The following is a 25,545-nucleotide window of genomic DNA, read 5'->3' on the forward strand; positions in this document are numbered from 1 at the left end:
ATATGCAAATTAGAAAGGCCCTCACCTTCACCATTTCTTCCAGATACCTCAAAAATCCGAGTTCTGGACCTTGTTAGTGATGCAGCACTGTGTAAAGAGCACAGTTTTGTCTGTTCACTGGATGGGCCCTTTAAGAATCATTGTCAACATACTGATCTTGTCATTAGTTCAACAGACGAAAACCAAGACCTCACAGAATGCACTAGTTTGAAAAATATTAGGCAAATGACATGAAGTGTTCTGCTCCCTTTACTTAAAACACATTGCGGAGATTACTTTACCAAACAATTAGGTGCACATACTGCTGGCCTGTAGAGACATATACAACCCACATTACCTGACCATCTACATATTATAAATAGAGAGCACATTTCCGGAGTATTTTCTCCATATATATGTTTTCAACTATTTTTGCAAAGATTGACCATAGTAGCATTGGCTATGCCAACTTATGGGTCCATACGCCTGAATACAGCCTTAGTGTTCTCCACACAGCCTTCTTCAAAACAAGTAATCCACTGCAATGAAAAAAGCAGCACACTTCATGTATTTTGTTGTTGGACATCAAACCTTGTTAACTTTCACAAACTGTTGTTAGCCACTCTTCATGTTTCAAATGCACATCCCAAACTCCATGTTCCTCATCATAATTCTCTTTATATTTTTCCATAACCAGTTTTAAGTTGTTTCTTACCACGCAGTTTGCTACAAAACCATCATCCACTCTAGGTTATCTTTGGAATACGTTTGTCTACTCTTCATCAACATAAATGTACTATACACAGTCTATGAAAGCGTCAAGCAATTCTCCCAAAGCATCTTTCTCACCTCAAGTTCCATTCACTTGTTCTCAGTCTCCACTAATATCATGGATCCGTTAGTCACCCCGTTGAAGTGCTCAGAAGTACCATTACTAGCAGGGTCATACATTGAAGGTGTTTTGTGGGCTATGACCTTTCTTGCAAGGTAGTTCTCAACAGTGGACTGGAAATGTGGCCCAATACTACTCAGAACCTTACTTAGTAATCCTTCTTACATGAAAACATCACCTAAACTGTTTTGGATTCTGCCTTCGTGATGACCTCTAACTCATCACACTTAGAGAAGTAGTTAACTATATTCCTACTTCCCCAATGGACTGCACCAGTATCATGATAGCAACACCTACCATTTCCCAAATAATTTTAGGACATGTTACGGGATGCATGTCAAATGGTACATGTGTTGCATTCAATGCATTCATGCATAAATCATTAAGCTGCTAAATCAGCGCTGGGATGCCTCAGGGTAGCCATGCGCTATATAAGAGCGTACTCATTCATTCATTCAAAGTTGAAAAGGTGCTGTTATAAAACCTAGCTTTAAAATAGATATGGTGAGGAATCCCTACAACTACAAACCGATAAATCTGCCAGATGTGATAGGAAAAGTGTTTTCGAAAATTACCTTGAGCTTACTTAAAGAGTGGACCGAGAACAAAAGTATAATCCCTATTGAACAGTGCGGTTTCAAGGAGGGGCACTCTACAGTTGATTATTGTTTCAGTTTATGATTACTAGCATGAAAGTCCATTGAAATAAGAGGCAGTTTGTATTGCTGCTTCATGGACATTCATTCAGGTTTTGATTCAGTGGATTGAGAAGCTCCGTGGGAAGTGTTAGTGAACTCTGAGATCACCAATGGGCTCCTCCGTATACTGCAGGATTTGCATAGAGAAAACTGTGCTGAGGTGGAAGTAGACACAAAAAGAGCTTTGTCTCAAAAACAGCAATCAAAAGCAGATTGTGGCAAGGTTGTGTATTAGCACCTCTCCTATTTTCAATTTTTCTAGTTTTTGGGAACTGTGAATAGTTTTAATCCTAAAATGAATCGTTCCCACATCATCTGCCTTTTATATGCCAAGGACCTTGTTATTATAGATATGACAGAAATTGGCCTTCAAAGAAAGTTAGATGTAATCTTTAAAGACTTTGCAAAAAATATTTATTGTAAATATGGATAAAACCAAAGAACTTCCTTGAGAAAGGAAAATCCAAATTAAAACGGTATATGGATAAAACTGAAGTTGAGGTAGTTAATGGATATAAAGGCACTCATATGGGTTAATGTACTTAGGAAGTTCAATATAGAATATGGAGTGCCTTCTTTAAGGCCAGTTCTATTGGCCTATACAGCAATAATCCACCCTCTACTTCAATATGGGGTAGTAACACTACTATGTTAAAATGGTAAACTTGAGTGGAATCTTGAAAAAGGTGGATGTGTAAAAATATGTTTGTGTTTGCGGCCTACTCTGATGCTTTAAGTGTTAAGGATGGAAACCGATTTGACAGCCTGGAGCTACTTAGCCTACACAGAGGTGATTAGATTTTAGAAACGCTTGCAGAATAGTCTGACTCAAAATATGTCGATGATTTTTCAAATGTAGATTGTGCATATTGAATTAAAATTGATTCAATCTGTCATATTAATGTTATGAGAAACATGGAAGAGGTCATCTATAACACAGGAAATATCCTGGAAGATATCAAGAGAGGAGCTCAGGGCAATAATCAGAAACCAGGCCATAGAAAAGTACATGTAGTATTTAAATAGTTAATCTTCTACTTGTTTGTTGCTGGAATCATAGATGAATGGTGAAGGGTTTTCTTATATAGATGCTCTCTACAATGAATCTTTAAGGCTTGCACTTTTAAAATTTTGAGTCGTGTGGAGTCCTGTATTTGCAAAACTCAGTGGTAAAGTAAAATCTATTAGATAGTAAGAACAAATATACCTGTGGGTTGGATTCTAAATGTGATGCTGCACATATTTGATTAGAATGATTATGTTTTTAGATGCTCACAAATTAAGAAAAATTGAATATTAAATAGGCATCAAGAAGTTACAATTGTTGATAAATATGAGTTTCTTGGCTGTGACATGTGCACTGGGGAGACTCTTATGTACTGTTAAGAGACATTTATAGTGTATTCATTGACTAAATGTTAGTGTATTGATATCAAGCTCGATGTGTATATGGATTGGTTCACTGTGTAGATGGATTACCACTTCTTTTATCACATTGCTTTTTAGATGTTTGTAAATTTGGTTTAGCTTTAGCGTTATTTGTAACTGTAAATTTGTATGTAATCACAATTTGTTGAAAAGACTATGGTCGAAATAAACATATTGTTTTTGACTGACTGAAGGTCATCTACAAAGTTATCCTCCTTTATGTAGACCTTATGTTGCAAGTCTACACAGGTCGCTATACGTTTTGCCAATAAACACAATGTGATTGGTCTTAAAGCATTAACATCCTCAGAGAAACCTGATGTTTTTTAAGAGGACAAACTGACTAAAATTACGGCCACTTGGTACCTCACCCTGAATTACAGATACAATGATCGAACAAGTCCAGTAAGACATAAAATGGAGACTGATATATTGAGCCACGCTAACAAGAATGAAGTTATAAACTTTATTGGGTGGTATTAGCTTCGAGATGGCACAGATAATATCAGTGTAGGGGATTTTATGATAGGGTAGATTTGCGATTTTGAGAGTACAGTTTAAATTGGTTGGTTACTTGGTGTTTTATAGATCATTCGATCTTTTTATTTTTTTCTTCAAACAACTCAGTAAAGTTCTCACATTACTCTTTTTGGTGATTTTATTGTTTGTTTCATAAACTCAGATAGATTTTGAGGTTGACGTTTTTGTGTGTAAATCAGTGTTCTCATTTAGGATAAATGGAACATGAAGATGTACCTTTAGAAGGTTTTCCTCTCCCATATTAGCCTTAGATGATTGTAAGTATGCTGCTGCAACACCATTTCTATAGATTTAGTAATGTTGTCTTAATTCAAATGTACTATAGGGATATTGTTTCTTATTCATTTGTTCTTTTTCAATGGAGCAAGTGATTCATTATGCTGCAAATGGAGTCCTTGTAGGGTGTAAAGAAGATTGTAGGTAGGTGGAGAATATATTTGGGCATCTTTGCTCTAAAGTCCCAGGGGCAGATGTATGACCCTTTTTTGCGGCAGCAAATGGGAGAAACTCCCGTATGCGGCCGCTAAAAAGGGTAATAGCACGTACAAATGCTATTTTGCGAGTCACTGACTCACAAAATAGTATTTGCAACTCTCGCTATTTGGAACAGGCGTCCCTTCTAATAGCGAGTCAATAGGCTATGTACTAGTGTTTTGCAACCACATTTGCGGCCGCAAAACACTCGCAGATTACCACCTACTTCAAGTAGGTGGTAAACCACTCACAAAGGGGAAGGGGTCCCTAGGGGACCCCTTCCCCTTTGTGAGTATGTTGGAAAATATTTTTTAAGAGCACTCTCTGGGACCACTGCCTGCCCTTAAAAAATTTTTTACTGAAAAGTTTCATTTTTCCTTTTTAAATGCATCCCGTTTTCCTTTCCCAGAGACCACTGCCTGCCCTTAAAAAACATGAAACTGAAAAGTTTCATTTTTGTTTTTTAAATGCATCCCGTTTTCCTTTAATAAAAATCAGTCACAGACATGATGGGCTGCTGAGCCCCGCAGGCCACCATCCCTGGGAGGGCTGGCATTCCCCAACGGCACACAAATTGGGAGTGGCTTATTAATATTAATGACCCTCACAATTTGCCTCGCCATTGGGAATCACAAAACAGTGTAACAACACTGTTGCACATTTCATTTAGCGCCTCGCAATTTGCGACTCGCAATGAGTTGCAAATTGCAAGTCGCTAAATGAAAGGGTTGTACATCTGGCCCTAAGTCTTTTGTATACTCCAAAGGCCATTGTAACTGAGAATGGAATTACAAAAGGAATTTTGAATTGGTGCATCTATTCAGTCGGGTTTTTTTTATCTCTTCTACGTCCTTGTTTGCTATAAAAAGGTATAATAAAGCACCATCTCATAGTATGAATGGAGCAATTCTGAATCTTGCCACTGTTTACAAGAGAGGTCATAAGATGTGAGACAGAATCGTTTTTAGTTGTTACCCATCTGACTGAAATCTCCATGGTAGATATTGCTCATGGATAGTTGTCGAGGTACTGAAATGACTGACAGTAGAAAAAGCTCTCTCAGGCGAATCATAGGATCCGATTGTTTAAATGTTCATACCACAGGACCAACCATCCAGATATACCTAACTTTAAACTTGTAACCTCTTCATGAACACCACAAGCATTTCTTCAAATGTGAATTACTCAAAAACAGCTTAATGGGTTTGCACCAAGTCACAAAAAGCACTCTCTCTGTAAATTGTTATAACTTTATGCCAAATTTTGTGTAATTCCATTCAGCAGTTCGTTCTGCTTTGGAGAGCAGTATCCTATGGGAATTGAGATGGGAAATCAACGCTTTGAAACCACCCTTTTTCTTGGCCCTTGCTTGACAAATCACAACAAAACGTCACAGGAAAGCGCTGTGGTGGATGAAGTGTTTTTAAATGAACAGTGCAGATTATGCAAACAACACTAAAGTTGTTAGCAAAATAAAAAAAACTTGCTACCCATGGAAACAGTGACTTAAATATAAAAACGCAGTGGTGTCTGCACATATACACATACCACACCATAGGGCAAGTAGCACCCCAGGATACTGTGCTCCAAATATTTATTCAACAAAAATCAACAGAGCAGAGAACACAATTTTTGAGACATCTGATCGGGCTCCTAGAAGGCACAATTCATAGTCCTACTACAACTTCTTTAATATTGATAAGGTCTTTCTTCAATTAGCATGCTCGGAGTTGCACTTAATTCCACCTCCTGATTTCACCATACTAGTCCCTTTACTTAAGGCAGATGGAATAAGCCCCAGGAATAACACTAGCTTCGCAGGGTCAGACTAGCCCATAGGGCATTCACGCAGTGCCCAATGGGCTGGTCTGAGAGATCAGAATGTGAACTGTTTTTCTGGCTGTTTGTGGGCCTGTTAATGGTCTGGTGGGCTTGTTTTTACTGTTAATTTCCTTGATATTATGAGAGATATGGCCTGCAGCAAACACAAATGGCATGCAGTCTCCAATACTTTGCAAAACACTTATACTGTATGTCTTTACAAGATAAAAACTGCCCCGATTTTGAGAATGTGGGGCACTTTTATTAGCCATGTGATTCATTAATGGAGCCACTTTTATTTTAGTGCTTGGACTTATTTTCTGCCCTAGTACAACCCTGCATCTAAGGTGTGGAAACAACAGAAGTAATATGGTATAAAGATGCTGATGGCTAATAGCAGTACCACAAATATCACCACAGGAATTTTACTATGAAGAGGGTCAAAGTCAGTTGCGAGGTTTCACTGTATGCATAGTGCAACATTGCAAAGAAGAGGGTGTAAGGTCATACATTTGAGGTGCACAACAGAAGCACTATAAATATGATGACAAGAAACACCCTCTGGATTGTAGACTCTGAGTTGACCAATGGATGAGAGTAGAGAGGTGCTGTGGTGGGTGCAAGTGAACCAAAGTTTAGTTGAATATAATGTAGTGCATGCAGTGGTTGATTGTGATATATGGAGGAAAACGTGTAGTATTTGCAGATACATAATTGCATATGTTGCTTTAAGGATTCGAATTATTTAATAGAATACGTTTGCTGGTGATTATGGCATTCATAGGCAGTTTCGAGCTTCACCACGCAAGAGCTCTCTCTTGTTTTTTGTCAAAATATATGCTTGCAAGCTTGTATAATTGAATAGAATATAATGCTTCTTAATAAGTGATATAGCTGGAAACAAGCCTAGGCAATACCAATAAGTCTGGCTTAGGAAGGAAGAGGTCTCCTGCGTCACTGATAGATTTAGCACTCAATTGGTCATCATACATACTCTGTCACTCATCTTTGCACTCATACATCCAATGATCCATGCACTGACTCATTTTGGAATTCACCTTCGGATCCAACCGGAATAAAACACACAGGAATTCAATAACATATTTGTTAGCAATTGGGTTACTGGTTGACAGAGGTATGCACCCTTTCCAAGCAGGAACCATAATGCTGGTCAAGGTCAGTGTCACAGAACAGTCAGGCTGAATAAACTAAAGAGACGATGTGTAAAGTATGTGTGCACACACACATACACACACACATCACAAAATATGGAGCTAGGGCATGACAGTATGTAATTTAGTCTTATCTAATAACACAACATACCCAATAAATGGGAACTACAAAGCAGTCTTCACAAAAAACTGGCCAGTAAACATGTCTCTCCTCGAATATTGGTGCTGTCCATATTCTTCAAAAAAGTGGTAGGTTCTTGCACATTTAAAACTTGTAATCTTTCATTCTTCAATATAAGAGCATGTTTACTGTCAGTAATTCATTCAGTTCTCGTGTTATACCACTATGGGAAGTTCACTGATGCATTCCTGATTAGCTAACAAAATCACAATCACGTACACATTTTTCTAAATAGCAATAAAAACAATTATGCTCTCCTTAGGTAACCAATTTAGGGCTAAACTGTGCATACACTATCATTGTTATCACATCTGTCAGCTCAATAGGCTCACTTAACTGAATCAAAACTACGATTTCCAGCACCAGCATGTACTCATTTTTCTAAATGAAAGGCCAGGGATGGAAAACTTTTGTCAATGCAACATAGATCCACACTACCCATGGTTCTAACCCATTTACAAGCGCTGTTAATGTTTTATAGGATTTGATTACAACATGGATAGGCTTAGAACATGATAGAAATAGAAACTTACAACAAGATAGGTGAAAAAGATGAAACTTCACAGAAATGTCCCCAAATAATGTCTGTTTCGAAGATTTACGATGAAGTCCACTAACACTCTGCATTATTTCTTTTTAATATGTTTCTTGATTTCAACAAGCAGCTTAACAAACAACTTGTCATAGTCATTACTAATAAATAGTGTGAAGTCAATGTTCATTAGCACATGTTCTCTGCTATTCATCTGATTCTACACACCGCAATATCAACTGTTTGGAAAAGAAACGAAGATGTAGTAGTACACAACCTACCCCTAACCTCAGTCCCTCTAGTCCTCATATATTGCACAGATCCCCTATAGGCCAGCCACAAGCCCCATACTTTATCATATTTCTTTGGGTACCCTCTGCCATCACTGACCAGTTATTGTCCATTCCAGGTGGACTGGCTTCTCTTCCCTCCAGAGACAGGCAACATTGCACTTCGCAAGCCCTAGGACCAGAGTGCACAGCAGTTTCACACATTTAGGAAAGATCTCTTCACAATCCCCAGGAGAATTAGTCTTGTGTTCATTTTGAAGAGAACACTAGTGACCTGTTCCAGGCAAAGCCTGACTCCTTCTGAAAATGAAAGATATAGAGGTTGAACCATAGTATAGGTGAAAACTATGAAGAGCAAAGGCATCCCTGCCAAAGCTGAAAATGTGTATTCTAGTATCCTAGAACCTGTGTAGGCAATTCTCTCAGGCCCTGCAGGGCCTTTTCCAGCCCACATATCCTAGTTCACCCAAATCTGTGGTCCATTTCTGTCCAAGTCTCCCCAGAGCAGTCAACATATTATTGATAATCCGTCTGTACAAAGAGGATATACATTTTTAGAGATGGGATTCAGAAAGCACTTTGCTGCTGAGCCATGATAACTTGTTTCAAGTCGGGTAGCATCTGGGAAATGAACCGCCAAAGCATGCCTCAGGTGCATTCTGTGATCCTTCTAAATGCTTCGAACAACAGCTGCTTCATTTTGGTCTCAGTCATTCCCCGATTTAGTGATGCTAATGAAGCCTCACTTTCGGTATCCTTTCAGCTATGTAAACTCTTGTAGGAGGTCGCTTTTCCACAGGAGGGTATTTCTTGTCATAGTGACACTCCAGCCCAGTTCTGAAGTTTTCCGCCCCAATACTTTCACCTCCGTGAAGGTGTGTTTTGATAAGTTCCTGGATCCTATTCTACTATGCAAGTCTGACAGGTAACATGGAGTCTCAGAACATGCTTGCCAACTCTCAAAGAGGGCTCACCGTGTCGAGAACACTCACTTATTTGCTACTACTGGATGAGCAGCCCAGGAGAGTTTTCAAAGATCGGGCAGGGCTATGCACCCTACACACCCTGTGGTTCAGAGTTTACACTAAGCCAGTAGAATGGGTTTGGGAAGATGCGTCTCACATCCTCCCAGAATGTGAGTACTCCCATGGAGATTACAGTCAAAAGTCACTTTCAGGATGGGTGTAAGTAGATGCCCAGTTACCTGTAGCCAAAGTAGTATACAGTCAACGGGCATTGAAATGCTCAACTTGGGTCTAGGCTGACAGATTTTCTCAATCAATGCAAAAACCAGACTACTGCCAAAAACTCACACAGATCTGCAGAATCCCATCCATAATCTCAACAAGCTCTGCATCATAAAAAGAAAACATCACCTGCATCAAGTGAAATGTAACCTTCAAATGTGTCATCCCATCTCAATCCCTGGATCAGTGCATACTGGAGGCTTTAGTGCCAGGGTAATGGCCATAGGAGATAAGGGTCACCCTGTCCTGCGCCTCCTTGTGAGCTGGAGCTTGAACACTTACCCTTGCCAATGTATCAATATAAAAAACAAGTCATTTCAGGTATAAAGGCTGAAATTACATTTTCTAACACAGTGAACATTTGTGAACTTTCAAGATGGTTGAAGGCTTTTCCCACATCTAAAAATAGGACCACCACTTGCTCTACATTCCTCTTGGTGTATGACAAAAACATGAATACCAAGTTGTCATGGTGTACAAGGGTATCTATGACACCACCCCTCAAATGGGTGGTTAATAGTTTGTTTGATATCTTAGTGTTGATCCTGGCCCTCTCTGCAGGGCCACCCACAAACCTTTTGCCTTTACCCTTCACTTTTTTGCAAAATTTGACTTTGTTGGCTTTACCACTGCTAACCTGTGCTAACATGCTTGTGCTCACTCCCCTAGACATAGTTTAGTTGGCTTACGCCTACATTCATTTTTCACTACTGGGAGGCCTATCCCTCCCATAGGATAACATTGGAGATTCTTTATTATATTTAATAGGCTGTAATTTCCAGTTGGGAGCAGGTAGCTAAATCTTGTTTGTTGTCTTTGGAATAGCAGGAATCCATTGGCACAGTGAGCCCGGGACCCATGTCTGGGCATCACAAGTGCACTTGGGGCAAGGAAGCAAAAGACACACAATTGATGGATGGAATGCAGAACAAATCAAAACATTCACCCCCAGTCAGAAAGCTGCCATTTTCCTGCCCTTAGCCCTTCTGTGCCTGCAGCCTGTTTCGGGTCACATGACTGGGTATAACTGACAGTTAGACTTTGTGAATCCATCCTAGACATCCACACAATAGAGGGATTTGGTGTGCCTGAGTGGGCCCTCGGCTAGGAGGATTGGGGGCATAGGTGATTACAGCTCCACTTGCAACAGAATAGGGAGTTTTCTGCCTTCACCTTCACCCAAAATGACCTGTCATCTCCACATTGACACTGCAGCTAGCTTGGAGCCAGGGCAGGGAGTCAGGAAATTGGATAAAATCCAAAGCCACTGTCTAAAACCTTCTTCCACCTTCCAGATGGAGGGCACCGGAGTATAAAAATAGGACCTCAGACACCAACCCTTCAGTACACTTCTGGACCTCTGGAAAAAGGCCTGCTATGCTGCTGAAAGGACTGCCACTCTGCTGGGCTGCTGATCTGCTGCCGCCTTGATGAATTGCGGCCTTGCTGATGTGCTGTCCCTTTGCATGGGGAAGAAGGACTGGACTTGTAACTTGAACCTAAGACCATCAGAGTGACTCCAAATGGAAAGTTTGCTAGCCTCCTGATCTGAGCCTTAGATACATAAAATACTTCCTTCACTTCAGACCCACGCCTGAACCCAGCCTGAGTGAGTCCTGACCGTCAAGTGGACCAACCTGCTCGCCTATCAGCCCGAGGTGCATTGCCAGTTGGATTGACTTTGTGGCTTCTCCCCCTATATTCTTCTCCGCAGCAGCAAATCCTATTCAGTGTTTCTTCGAAAAAGGGGTATCCAGCTTCATGGCATTTTTTTCGGCTGCAGCCCTCTGCCTCGTCCCATTAAAGTTTTTCGACTTCCATTTCAGAGACCAAATGTAGAAATCTTTACCATGGCTCTGACCCTCAGACACCTCCTGCAGCCTTGCCTTGCTGTGCTTTACCTTCTCAGAAAATATTTCTAAAAATGTCTTCTAAGGCCAAAGGTAAGCGCTTACAAGGCCCAATCCACCTTGTGTATCGGAACCGTGCTCCATCGTGGTCGGCCATATTTTTCGACTTTGACGTAGTCTTATGTGATTAGGTGTCTGCTGTTGGCAATTTGATCTTTTAGGCACTAGATTTTACTAAAAACTTTTAAAATGCATAACTCTGGTTCTACTGATTATATTGTTTTCGTTTTGGTGTCAAATAATGTATTAAAATGTACTCTATTTTTGTAAATTTGAGATTTTTGATGTGTTGTGTTTTCACTTTATTACTGTGTGTGTGCTGCATAAATACTTTAGATGTTGCCTCTAAGCTAAGCCTGACTGCTTTTTGTAGCAAACTATACCGGGGTTAAGCACATGTTAATTTAGTGACTTTAGAGGTTCACCCTGCAAGGGGTTCCTTGACCATGGCTCACACTCCAGTGAATCAACAACCCAATTTTGTACACTTGTACATATGTACGAAGGTATTTTGCATTTCCTAATGGTGCAAATCACAATTACAGCTGTTGGGAAATGCAAAATGCTGTTTTTGTATGTATGAAATGCATTTGAGGTGGGGCAATATTACATTTCCTTCAAGTAGAAATCAATTTTTTGGGATTCCTTAAATAGAACATCTCAAATTGTGATTTCCAAATAGAGAATCTCTAATACTATCTATAAAGGATTTCCTAATTGTGAATAGTCGCACAGTGACCATTTAGGAAATGCAATTACATACAATGGTGCTTCCCAGGTGTAAACTATAAAAGTCACCCAAAATGCATCTAGCATTTTAAGAATGGTGGTTCTGTATTTCTTGGTGAGGAAGATAACGATTTTGGGTTGTAGACAGAGAAAGAGGAGGAGACAGGACACAGGAGAGGATATTTAGGTGAAGGTCACCCTTTTTAAAAGTGCAGACTCAGTAGTGAGGTAATGCTTGAAATAATTGCTGAGTTACAATCTCAGCTACAGACCCCAAAAGTCTGGACCAATGCAATCCCACCACATGTGAAAGTATTGTGTTGTCTACACTTTTTAGTTTTTGGCAGTTACCAGGGAGTCATATCAGTTGCAGGGGGAGTGTCATAAAGTGCATTTGTGAGGTTTTTTTCACCGGCTTCTGGATATTATGGTTAGCAAAGTGAACCAATATATATTTTCCAAATACTCCCCCATATATGCAACAGACCAAAATAATGTTTACCAGATAGCGCAGTTTCTCAATGTAATTGGCTGTGTTGATGGCACTGATACAGCCATATGCCCCCACTGCAAATTAATTCTTGTTTAGAAATAGTAAAAGCTCCCATTCACTCAATGCACAGGTAATGTGTGATGTCTCGTGCATCATAACTGCCCGTGTAGCCAAATAGCCAGGCAGCACACATGACTCCTTTATGTTCTGCCACAGTAACCATCTGTCTCAGGGTTTTTTTGTCGATGGCTTGGTAAGAGAATTGCAAACTTTATTCATACAGTGTTGAAAAGTGTGTTTGTAATGTGACCTAATGGTGTCTCCTTCTCATACTATTTAAAGAGACAGTATATTTGCCTTGCGTCCTTGGATACTGACACAATACTTAAATCCAAGAGCCTGAAGTGAAAGGCAGTACAATAGGGCATATAAGACAACTCAATCAATAAATGAATGTACCTTTTGAATACTCAAGTCTTGATTCAGATGTTTCAAATGGCCCAAAGGTCTCCACAAAATGTGTAGAGCACTGCTTTATAGACCCAAGACATATTGTAAAATCACTGCCACATGTGTCCCTTGCTCAGTGTCCCACTGGAATCAAGCTAGCTTGGCTGATGAAGGGCAATACCCAGAAACCGGTCCCAGGATGCTTGTTTCCGGTCCAGGGAGGACCTGTCTTGGCATTTCGGTCTGGACTGTTCCCATGAAGCACAGGGTCTCAGGGTATTTTTGTTGATGGCTTTTTACTTGGTTAGAGAATTACAAACTCTATTAATACAGTGTTGAAAAGTGTGTTTGTAATGTCACCTAATGGTTTGTCCTTCTCATACTATTTAAAGAGAAAGTATATATGCCTTGCGTCCTTGGATACTGACATAATACTTAAATCCAAGAGCCAGAAGTGAAAGGCAGTACAACAGGGCATATAAGATAATTCAATCAATGAAAGAACGCACCTTTAGAATACTCAACTCTTGATTTAGAAGTTTCAGATGTCTCAAATGTCTCCACAAAACGTTGTAGAGCACTGCTTTACAGACCAAAGACATGTTGTAAAATCACTGCCACATGTGTCCCTTGCTCACTGTGCCACTGGAGTAAAGCTAGCCTGGCTGATGAAGGATAATACCCAGAAACCGGTCCCAGGATGCTTGTTTCTGGTCCAGGGAGGACCTGGCTTGGCAGTTCGGTCTAGACTGTTCCCATGAGGCACAGGGTCAAGACTGATTCGCATATGGCTGGGTCTAAACTGGGGTGGCATGGTGAGCAAAAGAACGATGGATTTAACCCAGATCTCTTGACTGGGGATGAATGTATGATTTATTCAGCATTCCGTCCATCATTTGTTTGTGTAGCACTTTTCTTCCTAAGTGGGATGGGTATGCCCAGACGTGGGTCCCTTGCTCACTGTGCCACTGGAATCAAGCTAGCCAGGCTGATGTAGGGTAATACCCAGAAACCGGTCCCAGGATGCTTGTTTCTGGTCCAGGGAGGACCTGGCTTGGCAGTTCGGTCTGGACTGTTCCCATGAGGCACAGGGTCAAGACTGATTTGAATATGGCTGGGTCTAAAGAGGGGTGACACGGTGAGCAAAAGAAAAATGGATTTAACCCAGATATCTTGACTGGGGTTAAATGTATGATTTATTCAGCATTCCGTCCATCATTTGTTTGCGTAGCACTTTTCACCCTAAGTGGGATGGGTGTGCCCAGACATGGATCCCTTGCTCACTCTGCCACTGGAATCAAGCTAGCCTGGCTGATAAAGGGTAATACCCAGAAACCGGTCCAAGAATGCTTGTTCCCTGTCCAGGGAGGACCTGGCTTGGCAGTTCGGTCTGGACTGTTTCCATGAGGCACAGGGTCAAGACTGATTTGCATATGGCTGGGTCTAAAGTGGGGTGGCATGGTGAGCAAAAGAGCAATGGATTTAACCCAGATCTCTTGACTGGGGGTAAATGTATGATTTATTCAGCATTCCATCCATCATTTGTTTGCGTAGCACTTTTCAGCCTAAGTGGGATGGGTATGCCCAGATGTGGGTTCTTTTCTCACTCTGCCACTGGAATCAAGCTAGCCTGGCTGATAAAGGGTAATGCCCAGAAACTGGTCCCAGGGTGCTTATTTTCGGTCCAGGGAAGACCTAGCTTGGCAGTTCGGTCTGGACTGTTCCCATGAGGCACAAGGTCAAGACTGATTTGTATATGGCTGGGTCTAAACTGGGGTGGCATGATGAGCAATTGAACAATGGATTTAACCCAGATCACTTGACTGGGGGTAAATGTATGATTTATCCCTTGCTCATCGTGCCACTGGAATCAAGCTAGCCTGGCTGAGGAAGGGTAAAACCCAGAATCCGGTCCCAGGATGCTGGCTTCCTGTCCAGGGAGGACCTGGCTTTGCAGTTCGGTCTGGACTGTTCCCATGAGGCACAGGGTCAAGACTGATTTGCATATGGCTGGGTCTAAACTGAGGTAGCATGGTGATCAAAAAAACGATGGATTTAACCCAGATCTCTTGACTGGGGGTGATTATATGATTTATCCCTTGCTCACTGTGCCACTGGAATCAAGCCAGCATGGCTGATTTAGGGTAATACCCAGAAACCGGTCCCAGGATGCTTGTTTCCTGTCCAGGGAGGACATGGACAGGAAACAGTTCGGTCTGGACTGTTTCCATGAGGCAGAGGGTCAAGACTGATTTGCATATGGCTGGGTCTAAAGTGGGGTGGCATGATGAGCAAAAGAGCAATGGATTTAACCCAGATCTCTTAACTGGGGGTAAATGTATGATTTATTCAGCATGGCGTCCATCATTTGTTTGCATAGCACTTTTCACCCTAAGTGGGATGGGTATGCCCAGACATGGGTCTCTTGCTCACTCTGCCACTGGAATCAAGCTAGCCAGGCTGATGTTGGGTAATACCCAGAAACTGGTCCCAGGATGCTTGTTTCCGGTCCAGGGAGGACCTGGCTTGGCAGTTTGGTCTGGACTGTTCCCATGAGGCACAGGGTCAAGACTGATTTGGATATGGCTGGGTCTAAAGTGGGGTGGCATGGTGAGCAAAAGAAAAATGGATTTAACCCAGATCTCTTGACTGGGGTTAAATGTATGATTTATTCAGCATTCCGTCCATCATTTGTTTGCGTAGCACTTTTCACCCTAAGTGGGATGGGTATGCCCAGACGTGGGTCCCTTGCTCACTCTGCCACTGGAATCAAGCTAGCCTGGCTGAGAAAGGGTAATACCCAGAAACCGGTCTCAGGATGCTTGTTTACGGTCCAGGGAGGACCTGGCTTGGCAGTTCGGTCTTGACTTTTCCAATGAGGCACAAGGTCAAGACTGATTTGAATTTGGCTGGGTCTAATCTGGGGTGGTATGGTGAGAAAAAGAGCGATGGATTTAACTCAGATCTCTTGACTGGGGGTGAATGTATGATTTATTCATCATTCCATCCATCATTCGTTTGCGAAGCATACTTTGCAACATATCCATGAAAAAGGGTCTGCACAGTATCAGGATAGAGTTAGATTCAGACTCAGATGAGGACAATCACTAGTACAGAGACAGCAGGAAGGGACACATGTAGCAGAGGGTCGAGCTTGACTGACAGAGATCACCAACATCTAATTTCAAGGTAAGAATGATGACCGCATCTAAAAAACAGACAACACATATAATGAGAATGTTTTGAGCATGACTAAAAGATCGCCTTTTATTCATGTTGCAACAATGTAAATCTTCTTCATCAGCTGTATCCATAGAGGATGTACTATTTTTTCAACTAAGTATTTAAACACAAACATAACAAAGTAGTCTCATAAGTCTGAGTGTCTACAAAATTCTGTTTTTACAGACTCAGGCATTGGTTGCCTTCTTAGAAGGACTTGGCTGTGGAAGAAGGGATATACCTGTTCTAGAGGTGTTTTGGCATGTCCGCCTGGTACAGCATCATTCTGGTACAGATGTGGCACTGAGGCTAGAGTAATCTCCACTCCCAGGTGGTAGCAAAATGCTAGAGACAGACAGGTTAGGTGTCTGTAAGTTTTCAAGAGCAATGGTCACTTGGACCAGCTTATGTACAACATCTTGGAGGCAGCACCCCATATCATTTTGTATGGTGAAAGCTCTCCTAGCAAGAGTGGTTGTGGCTACTGCCAATCGATTGATCGATTTAGTGAAAGCATCATGGCATGCCATGTGCTGCCTAGGCCTGCGTCTTTCCAGATGTTGCTCCTTCTCCAAGGAAGCAAACCAACGGTCTTGTCCTTTCTGAAATTGCAGCATTGACCTCGACATTGCTTACAGGGGGCAGCACTTAATCAACTCTCTCTCCACTTCCTACATCCCACCTGCAGAAGATGCCAAACCCCAGTTGTATCTACTACCGAGCTGATCAGTGGTAGTGAGGTCATCTTCCTTCAAAACATTTCTGGTTTCCCAAGCATCTCTCTCTAAATCCTCTTTCTTCCTCTGGACCACAGTCCAACCATCAAGCCACTATCATACCTCCATTGGTGACAGGCAGTGATGTGCCTTACCTTCTGATATTACTCTTAGGTTTGCATGGAAGAGCATCATGCATTGATTACCCCTTTTCCGAAGTTCACTTACAGCATCGAAGGCGAAGCGCTACTTATGGACTGTCCTACTTAAGTATGGACTAATCCTTGCTCTCAAAAGTTAACAAAAAAAGGCACCCCCAGTAATGCACTTCAGGTTCGGGAACGTGGGGAACAGCATATCAAAACACAATAGACATTCCTGCTAAACTTGTATTACTTCCTGCTCGGATTTAATCCCATCAATATTGATTGACACAACAGAATCATTTTAAGAATTGTGGCAATAATGCTTTTTAGACTGAAAATCGTGAAAAAGAGATAGCATTTTCAAAGAACTTAATACATGTATTAAAGATACCGTTGGGTCAGTGATTATTTATGGAATTAAATCTAATCCTTGCTCTTCCTGGCTCCAACTATCTGCACCTTTTACTTGCCTGAAGGATTGCATCTCCGTCAGAATAATTGAATATACAAGGTATGATGATCATTGGGGGTGCTCCAGCCCTGGTTGGCAGCACTGGAGTGCTGGGTGCCATCTCCACTGAGAACAATGTCGAGAGACCCTTTGGCTAACATTATTCTAGGATTATGTTTTCCACAAACTGTTCTGTACACTCCACAATTGCCCAGTTATGCACTATCACTATACAGATTTTGTTGCACCTCAAGCACCCTTCCAGCTCTTCAGCTTTCACTGCAAGGTGTCCCAGCAGAGACTGCAATTAGGAGACAATGCCCTAGACAGATTTCCCCTCATCAATATTCCTCTGTGTGGAATGCTCTATAATACGAACTCTTTCGGACATTTTAACGAAATATTGCCTCAGAGCATATAGCCAGGGGTCACAAGATCTATATTTTGCTCCAAGGCAGCACTGATGTCTCTCAACACCATTAAAGCATATCTGAGTGTTGACTCCAGTTGCTGCTCAAGCACTGGTCCTGGGCCTGACTCCTCGCTCATGACAGAGCACTAGGTGTACTTTTCCAAACTGTTTTGTACCCGGGATTTTGCTCTCATATGACCTACCAGCCATTGGGGCTCACCCTCGCAGGGGCTCAGCGTCCACAAAGAATTGATGATGTAAGGTTTGCTTGTTAGCTGTGGAAAGAGCATTGCATTAGGTCTAAGCTAGAGCCGTTGTTCTTGCAGCTAGCGGTTCCATTGCCTCAACCAGTGCCAGGGACCCCCTGCTCATTACCCCCACTCTTTGATCCCTTGTTCCTTTATCTACCTTAGCCCCCCTCCCTCACAATGTTGATCACTGTTTTTTAGGTGGCCGGCGACGGCAGGTTAAGTGAGGTTACTGCCTGCAAGGGCCCCATTAAAACAAAATGAGCCCCTATGGCCTCTCAGTCCCTCAGCTGAACCCCAGAACAATCAGGCCTGGTCATGACAAGGCCTCACTGAGGAGAGCATCACCTGCCTGCAGCTTCTCTTTTCACAGCCCCCTCCTTCAGGCCTCCCAGAGTCTCTCTATACCATGGAAGTCAGCCAGGGCATCTGCATTCGCAGCTTTACCCGCTCAACCAGGTATCATATATAAAACAAAACATGTGGCAGAGGGCACGCTTCTGTCAACTGTGCTGCCTTAGACCCTCCACACATATGAGTTATCCAACAACACCAGTAGTATCTAGGGCACTTCAGGATCAAGAGAAGTAAGGTTGATCCATTCACTCCCCAGCAGAATGAAGAGGGATTGTTAAGGCTGGAGCCCCAGCAGGCCGGAGCTCTTCTCTTCACTAGAACATGGCCGCCTTTTCCACCCTGCAGGCCATGCCCCAACTACTCATCATTCTTAATAAACCTTCAGAAAAAACAATAAATCATTTTAGCTCAACAACCACCAAACTTTTCCAAATGAGACAACAAGCCACTGGTATCTGTATAACACCAATCCACACCAGAAGCTCAGATGCACACTACTCACAGAAACTAAGTCACGCTCCTTGAAACATCTAGTAAAACACGTATTTGCAAAATCAATAGGTGTGGTTATAATGTGCAAATACATGGTAACTGTGTGAGTGTATGCATGTTTTGGGATATTAGAGCAGGAGCCATCAGCTTTAACAATGCCTGATTATCGAAGTATGATGTGAGCCGGCAGGCAAAATGTGAGTCTTTATTAAACATTAAAAAGCCAGTAGCAGTGCAAATACAAAAAAAGATTGCCTTCTGTATTTGATGAACGTATGAAATAAAAAACGTAATGTGTGATGATTCGATGTACTTCTTAACTGTGAAATCGTCCCTCGTGCCTTTCAATGCAAGTAATCCCCAGGAGGCACAATGATAGTTAGTGAATGGCATGAGGTGACTGAAATACCACTCACTGTGGAGCCAAAGTCCACTCTATCTATATAAGAACTGGTAGCAATAGGTCAGCAGACAGCAGCGATGTTGCGCCAGACCTAAAAAGCTAAACAAAGTCACACAGTCCATTGAGAAATATAGATATGCATCAGCAAAAGGAGAAAGTCAAGGCAGGTGCTACAGTGAAGAAGACCAACCACAGGTTACTGATAAAAAAGGAGACTACCACAAACCTGAAAGTCAAAGTCAAACAGGGACTGCTAACAATGCCACCTTGTGGGAAATTAGATAGACTTGTTCCAATACTGCCTCGGATACAAGGAAACATGGATATATTGCTACAATGGTGTTACTCACATCATCACTACTTTAAGTTCAAAATATGAGCTCCGGATTCCCATATAGGTAGGGGAAAGCTGTCCCAGGGCCGGCAGAAAAGGTAGGTAAGCATTTGTCAGCATGTAACATCATCAGAGACATACAAGCTAACCTGCACAAAGTTGTATATACCCGGTGAAACCACATGAGCTTTGGCAACACGGGTAAACCCATACGCCATGCCAATGAAGGATTACTGTATTGAACCGATGGGAAGAAAGGAGACAGACATGGCCAGGGTACTGCATTTGAAGCCTTGCCAAAGTGTGTCAATTGATGTCAAACAGTATTACATTTTCCAGACACAAAATATTTGTTAATGGAGTCATCATTAGAACAGGCAGAAAATAAATATCACCTTTTTTTTGGAGCTTGTGATTTCTAGACCAAGTTGCTTTATTATTCCCGTCTTCTCCTTAAGTTGGGTTACAGCGTCGAGGTGTTTCTTTTCGAGTTTAATGAAATCAGATTTCAGAGTCACAAATGCATCGTGCCAATGGGAAACCTCTCGTGGAAGAACGCTGCTATTATCACGCGATGACTGCAGATGCAACTGAGTAGTCGACCTCTGCTCCTCCAGCTGAAAATTTTAATCAGAAAAGGGGAGAAAGCACGTGAGTAATGTGAATTTTCTAGATTTACGGCAACATTCTGACGCTTCATTAATGCGGCTGGCAGCATGCTGGAAAGGTACACATTTAAAAAAAAAAAAACACATTCATTTTCGAATAACAAATGGAAAATATTTCTAATCGATATTATTACAATTTAAAGATAAAAAATGATTCAAAATCATTTGTAGGTTTAATACTTATGCCTACACTGATCTATCCAGTCTGCTCTATTCTTCTGCGGCAAGAAAACTTTTAATTCCGTTTTACATTTTTGAAGCTGTGTTTTTTTAATACATTTCTAAAATCATGTTGTACTCCATGACAAGAGAGATTCTGCTGCAGTCGCGTGCCTGCAAAGGTCATTTACTCTCAGGCTTCCTGCATACGCCTAATTTTATATTGTGCTATAAATCTTCAACTGTCCCTTCGTGTGACAACTCTGAAGGGTCAATCAGAGGTTGGATGTATCAATGTTTAATGGATCTCACCATAAAAAAATTAGTATGTGTCTTCAATGAAAATAAATGTTCTCATTTTATGAGGTATGTTTTACACGACTATTAAAAAGTCTTTTTTCTCCATGTTTAGTATTCCGATAGGCAGGTCAACAAAAGGAGCTAGTAAAGATTTAAACAAGTAAAACAAGGTCACCTTCCACTTTCATTTTCTTAATTGCCTTGAAAATGTGTTAAATTACTTAAAACCAGATGTTATTTTTGTCAAACAATCGACAGTGATCATGATTGTATTCTAGGATTAATAACAAAATATATTGGCAATTGACCAATGGTTACATGGTCAGCGACTAGCTGCCGCCTCCCCCCCAGACTGGCACCCAACACCCAGAAACGTGGACACGAGACGTTTTTACTTTTTGGAAGGCGGGCGCTAGTCGCCCGGCCGTATTTATTAAAGTATGAAATTAAAAAAGGTTTTTAATTGCATGATCAACAATTTATACAAAAATCAGCAGGACATTATATACAGAATTATTGTCAACAAGTTTGAGAGCCTGACCTTAACAAAACTCTAATACATGTTGTTTCCTAACCGAGTCTAAAACATCCTCGTCTTGATTTTTGTACATTTCTGGCCATATGGCAAGGTCACTACCGGTGTCAGGTCCTACAAGCTGCGCCTCCCCCTGAGACGTGCGCATGCGCAGTGTTACCCCGGGAATTGCCCGGTCTACGCCCTGAACTCCATTTACCCACTAAAGGAGGGCCCTTACTCTGCGCCGGTGGCGTCATGAGTCCACGCGCGCGGGGTGGCTACCAGCCTAAGAAAAGCGTGAACTACTCCTACCCGCGCTCCTTTGCTTTGCAGCATCCATTACCTTGCCCCTGGAGTTCTAGGAGTGGCCCGCAGGCCCCTCCCCCTGGGCGGGAACCTCCATAGGATGATGCCCGCCCCCTCAGACCTCAAATATGTGCTCACCGATAATGACCTTACCGCATGTCCCATACCTAATAAACACGACGACCTATGGGAAAAATTCTAAAGGACAGCTACGCTGGCTAATAAATAATAGTATCACAGTACAGCTACAAAGGGAAAAAAGGCCTAACAACTTGGCATCACAGAAAATTACTTCACACACAGTTTGCTAAAAGGGGAAAAATTCCTAAACAAAAGCATCATCACAATATACCAACAGAACCATTTTTATTACCGTGTAAGACATGTGAACAGTCCCTTCAAAAAACTTACCATTATACCAGACATAATGCATGCCACAAGACTTTTGTTCCAAGGGATGGTGGGTGGGAAAACAAAGAAGCCCCGAGCGCGGGGCACACCGTAATGCGGGGGAGCGTCCAGGAACAAGGGGGCTCCTGGGCGCTCCCCGCCTCTTTATTCCCGAGGGGCCAGGCGGGGGGGGCACGCCCCCCCGGCCCGCCCCTCCTGTAGCCCGCCCCCCCTGACCCGGACCTTCTACCTTGCATCCGGGTCAGGGAGGCCGCCGGCCAATCGGTGGTGGGTCGCGCCCCCAGGGCCCGCCCCCACCACCGAGAGACACCCTGGAGTGAGGGGGGGCGACGGTTGCCGCGCCGCCATGCGTGCGGGGGGGCCGAGGGCCCCCCCTTTTCACATGGTCAGCGACTAGCTGCCGCCTCCCCCCCAGACTGGCACCCAACACCCAGAAACGTGGACACGAGACGTTTTTACTTTTTGGAAGGCGGGCGCTAGTCGCCCGGCCGTATTTATTAAAGTATGAAATTAAAAAAGGTTTTTAATTGCATGATCAACAATTTATACAAAAATCAGCAGGACATTATATACAGAATTATTGTCAACAAGTTTGAGAGCCTGACCTTAACAAAACTCTAATACATGTTGTTTCCTAACCGAGTCTAAAACATCCTCGTCTTGATTTTTGTACATTTCTGGCCATATGGCAAGGTCACTACCGGTGTCAGGTCCTACAAGCTGCGCCTCCCCCTGAGACGTGCGCATGCGCAGTGTTACCCCGGGAATTGCCCGGTCTACGCCCTGAACTCCATTTACCCACTAAAGGAGGGCCCTTACTCTGCGCCGGTGGCGTCATGAGTCCACGCGCGCGGGGTGGCTACCAGCCTAAGGAAAGCGTGAACTACTCCTACCCGCGCTCCTTTGCTTTGCAGCATCCATTACCTTGCCCCTGGAGTTCTAGGAGTGGCCCGCAGGCCCCTCCCCCTGGGCGGGAACCTCCATAGGATGATGCCCGCCCCCTCAGACCTCAAATATGTGCTCACAGATAATGACCTTACCGCCACAGGCCAGCATTGTTAACCGACGATCTGGCCTCCCCCTGCCTAGACCTAACCTAGAAAGTACTCACTTTAGCAAAACATTCCAACCAGGCCCTGACATCATCAGACCACAGGACCCTTCCCTCCTCCGTCAAATGGGCTCCCCTCACCAGGTAGAACAAATACCCCCATATTGGATCATCTGCAACCGAGGGGGGCTTGAAATACTTTTCCCACTGTGTGTTGATCCTCTTTATCGAGTGATTCAACGCCCTGACCGAGTCCCTGCCACCACGGGATAAGTTGAGGCCCTACTACTGTGCCACCCGGGCAAGTCCTGAAGACCCCCCCACAGTGGAGATGGACTCATCAATGAGTATTCGCCTCCCCAGTTTGGCCAATTTAGTCCCCCCTAGGTGAAGTATCACCACTGACAGGGGGTCGGGCTGCTGAGCTAAAAATTCCTGAGAAGTTCCTGAACTGACCCTGGCACTGACCCTCAAACAAACTCTTCCCTGTCCTGCGTCCAGCCTGTTGCTTGTGCTGGCACATTGTGGCTCCTCAACTTCTGGCGATGAGTTCCTCCCCTGCGTGACAGGTTTGAAAAACTGCAAGAACCAGGAAAAGACAAAGAAAACCTGGGTGACAAATTCCCACTTCCACCTTAGGGAATGGGTAGCACTTACACCTGCCAGCAATACCTGGGCCCTTGGTGTCCTCTTTCTCTACGTATGCTTCCCTTTTGACGTCCACCAGCTGCTGCTGTTGCGGTGTGGAGCACTCCTCAGATATCCGCCATGGACCCAGCCGTGACTGACGTAAGCATCCCTTGGGCTGTCCACCTGTTGCAGCTGTTGTGATGTGGAGCACTCCAGGTATCTACCATGGACCCGGTCATACATAAATTGGAAAGATAGACACACACCATTAGTCTTTCCGGCAATAACTGCTGTACACGCGTCAGACTTACATTACCATCAGTCGCTAAATTTTAGCTAATCTTAATGCCAGGTCCGCACACATTAACACGTTGACAGTAAATGTTAAGCATAGCCTCAGTTTGTCTGTTTCCTACCCACGTCTTCATGCATAGGATCTATGTGTAAAAACAAGACAGCCTACTTAGCAGTGCAGCATCACAGTCTTTGGCCAAAAGAATTTGCACAGCCCTAACTCCGCCAGGCCATAAGCTGGCCCCAAGGACCTTTTCCGTTCGCCACTTTGGCTTCTGGGAAATATCATCCCAGCCACCCGGACATGATCACATGCATCCCCAGAACTATGTGATGCCGCAACTAGGCTCTTGGGCACCTTTTAGGTGAAACATCAGGGTGTGTATCATTATCAGGACCCCAATTAGTCGTTCTAAAGGCTCTAGGCCCTGTCTCTATGCCATTCGTGGTTCCCCCACCATATTATTAATATATGGCTTTGGTGTACCCCTAGAGCTCAACGTATATGGTGCTAAATTACTGTGTGCTATACAAGTCTTCACACCGGAATTATTTGCCTCCAATCTCATCATAGGCTCAACGTATATTGGCCAATTTACTTGTGTGTTAAATAAGTTTACTGACTGAACTAAAGGGGTGTGTTTAGTACAAATACATATATTTGTTGTTATACACCTGCTCTTCTTTCATTTACTCATTCCTGACATTAAAGACTGGTAAAACAAGCAGCTCTATATTCCCTCAAGACTTAGCCTGAAGGCTGCACGCAATACAGCTAACCCTAGGATAGCTTACTAATAATGTTGACTTTAACCTATCATCCATGAAGGGTCGTTTGGACAGGTGCAATGTTTGGACTGGCGCAATGTCCCCCCTATATTAGTGAACAGCACCTCATATGGTGATTACCTCCACAATGAAATAAGTCCATTGTTTGGCTTTCTGCTTTGGCTTGCAAAGGAAAGTGGGACCTGGGAAACTGGCTCTCAGTCTCGCCAAGCCCTACCCTTAGATGTCGTTAACCCCCAGGTTGACCCCAATAGAAGGTGGTATACCCTATTCGTGAATGGTTCCATGATTGTTCTAACTATCACCTAGCAGACACCACTGATAGTCGTTCTATAGTGTCAAAATTTGACTTATGGCAATGGCTGTTCCTCGCGTAAGAGAAATAAGCAGCAACCATGGCTTGGATAAAGTATTGCAAGTGCTTATAGGACATCAATAAAGCAGCCCAGGAATGTCACCATCCATCTCATTCTGTTGGTGAAATTTAATGTCACCCATGTAGCGTGAGCTCTGATTTAGACAATGAGTTTTCCAGAGCTGAACTCATCAACTGAATGCCAACAGAGCATTTTTTGGGTAACTCACCACCCATGGTGGGGACCCGTCCCATCAGGGAGCTGCGTCTGCCTTGTGAATTCTACCCAAGTACAACCCGAGCATTTTAAAACGCCCAAGCTCCATATTGCTGAGTCCCCCCCCAGCACGTGGATGCGATCCAGTTGATGGGCATCGGTGACTTTGTGTACATCGGGTCACATTGAATACAGTGAATACTGCCAGTGCTAATTTAAGATAGCGTAAGT

General features: G+C 43.0%; 1 protein-coding gene across 1 annotated transcript in view; it reads right to left on the reverse strand.

Moving 5' to 3' along the window:
• LOC144828023 (uncharacterized) overlaps window positions 1-25,545 on the reverse strand; it is a 1,462,897-nt gene that overhangs the window by 1,154,735 nt on the left and 282,617 nt on the right. The window contains exon 4 of the mRNA XM_078686162.1: window positions 20,013-20,234. Within this exon, the coding sequence (XP_078542288.1) occupies window positions 20,013-20,234 (222 nt within the window). The remainder of the gene's footprint in view (window positions 1-20,012; window positions 20,235-25,545) is intronic.

The sequence above is a fragment of the Lissotriton helveticus genome, chromosome 4_1, assembly GCF_964261635.1.
Source record: "Lissotriton helveticus chromosome 4_1, aLisHel1.1, whole genome shotgun sequence".
In the NCBI taxonomy this organism is placed as follows: Eukaryota; Metazoa; Chordata; class Amphibia; order Caudata; family Salamandridae; genus Lissotriton; species Lissotriton helveticus.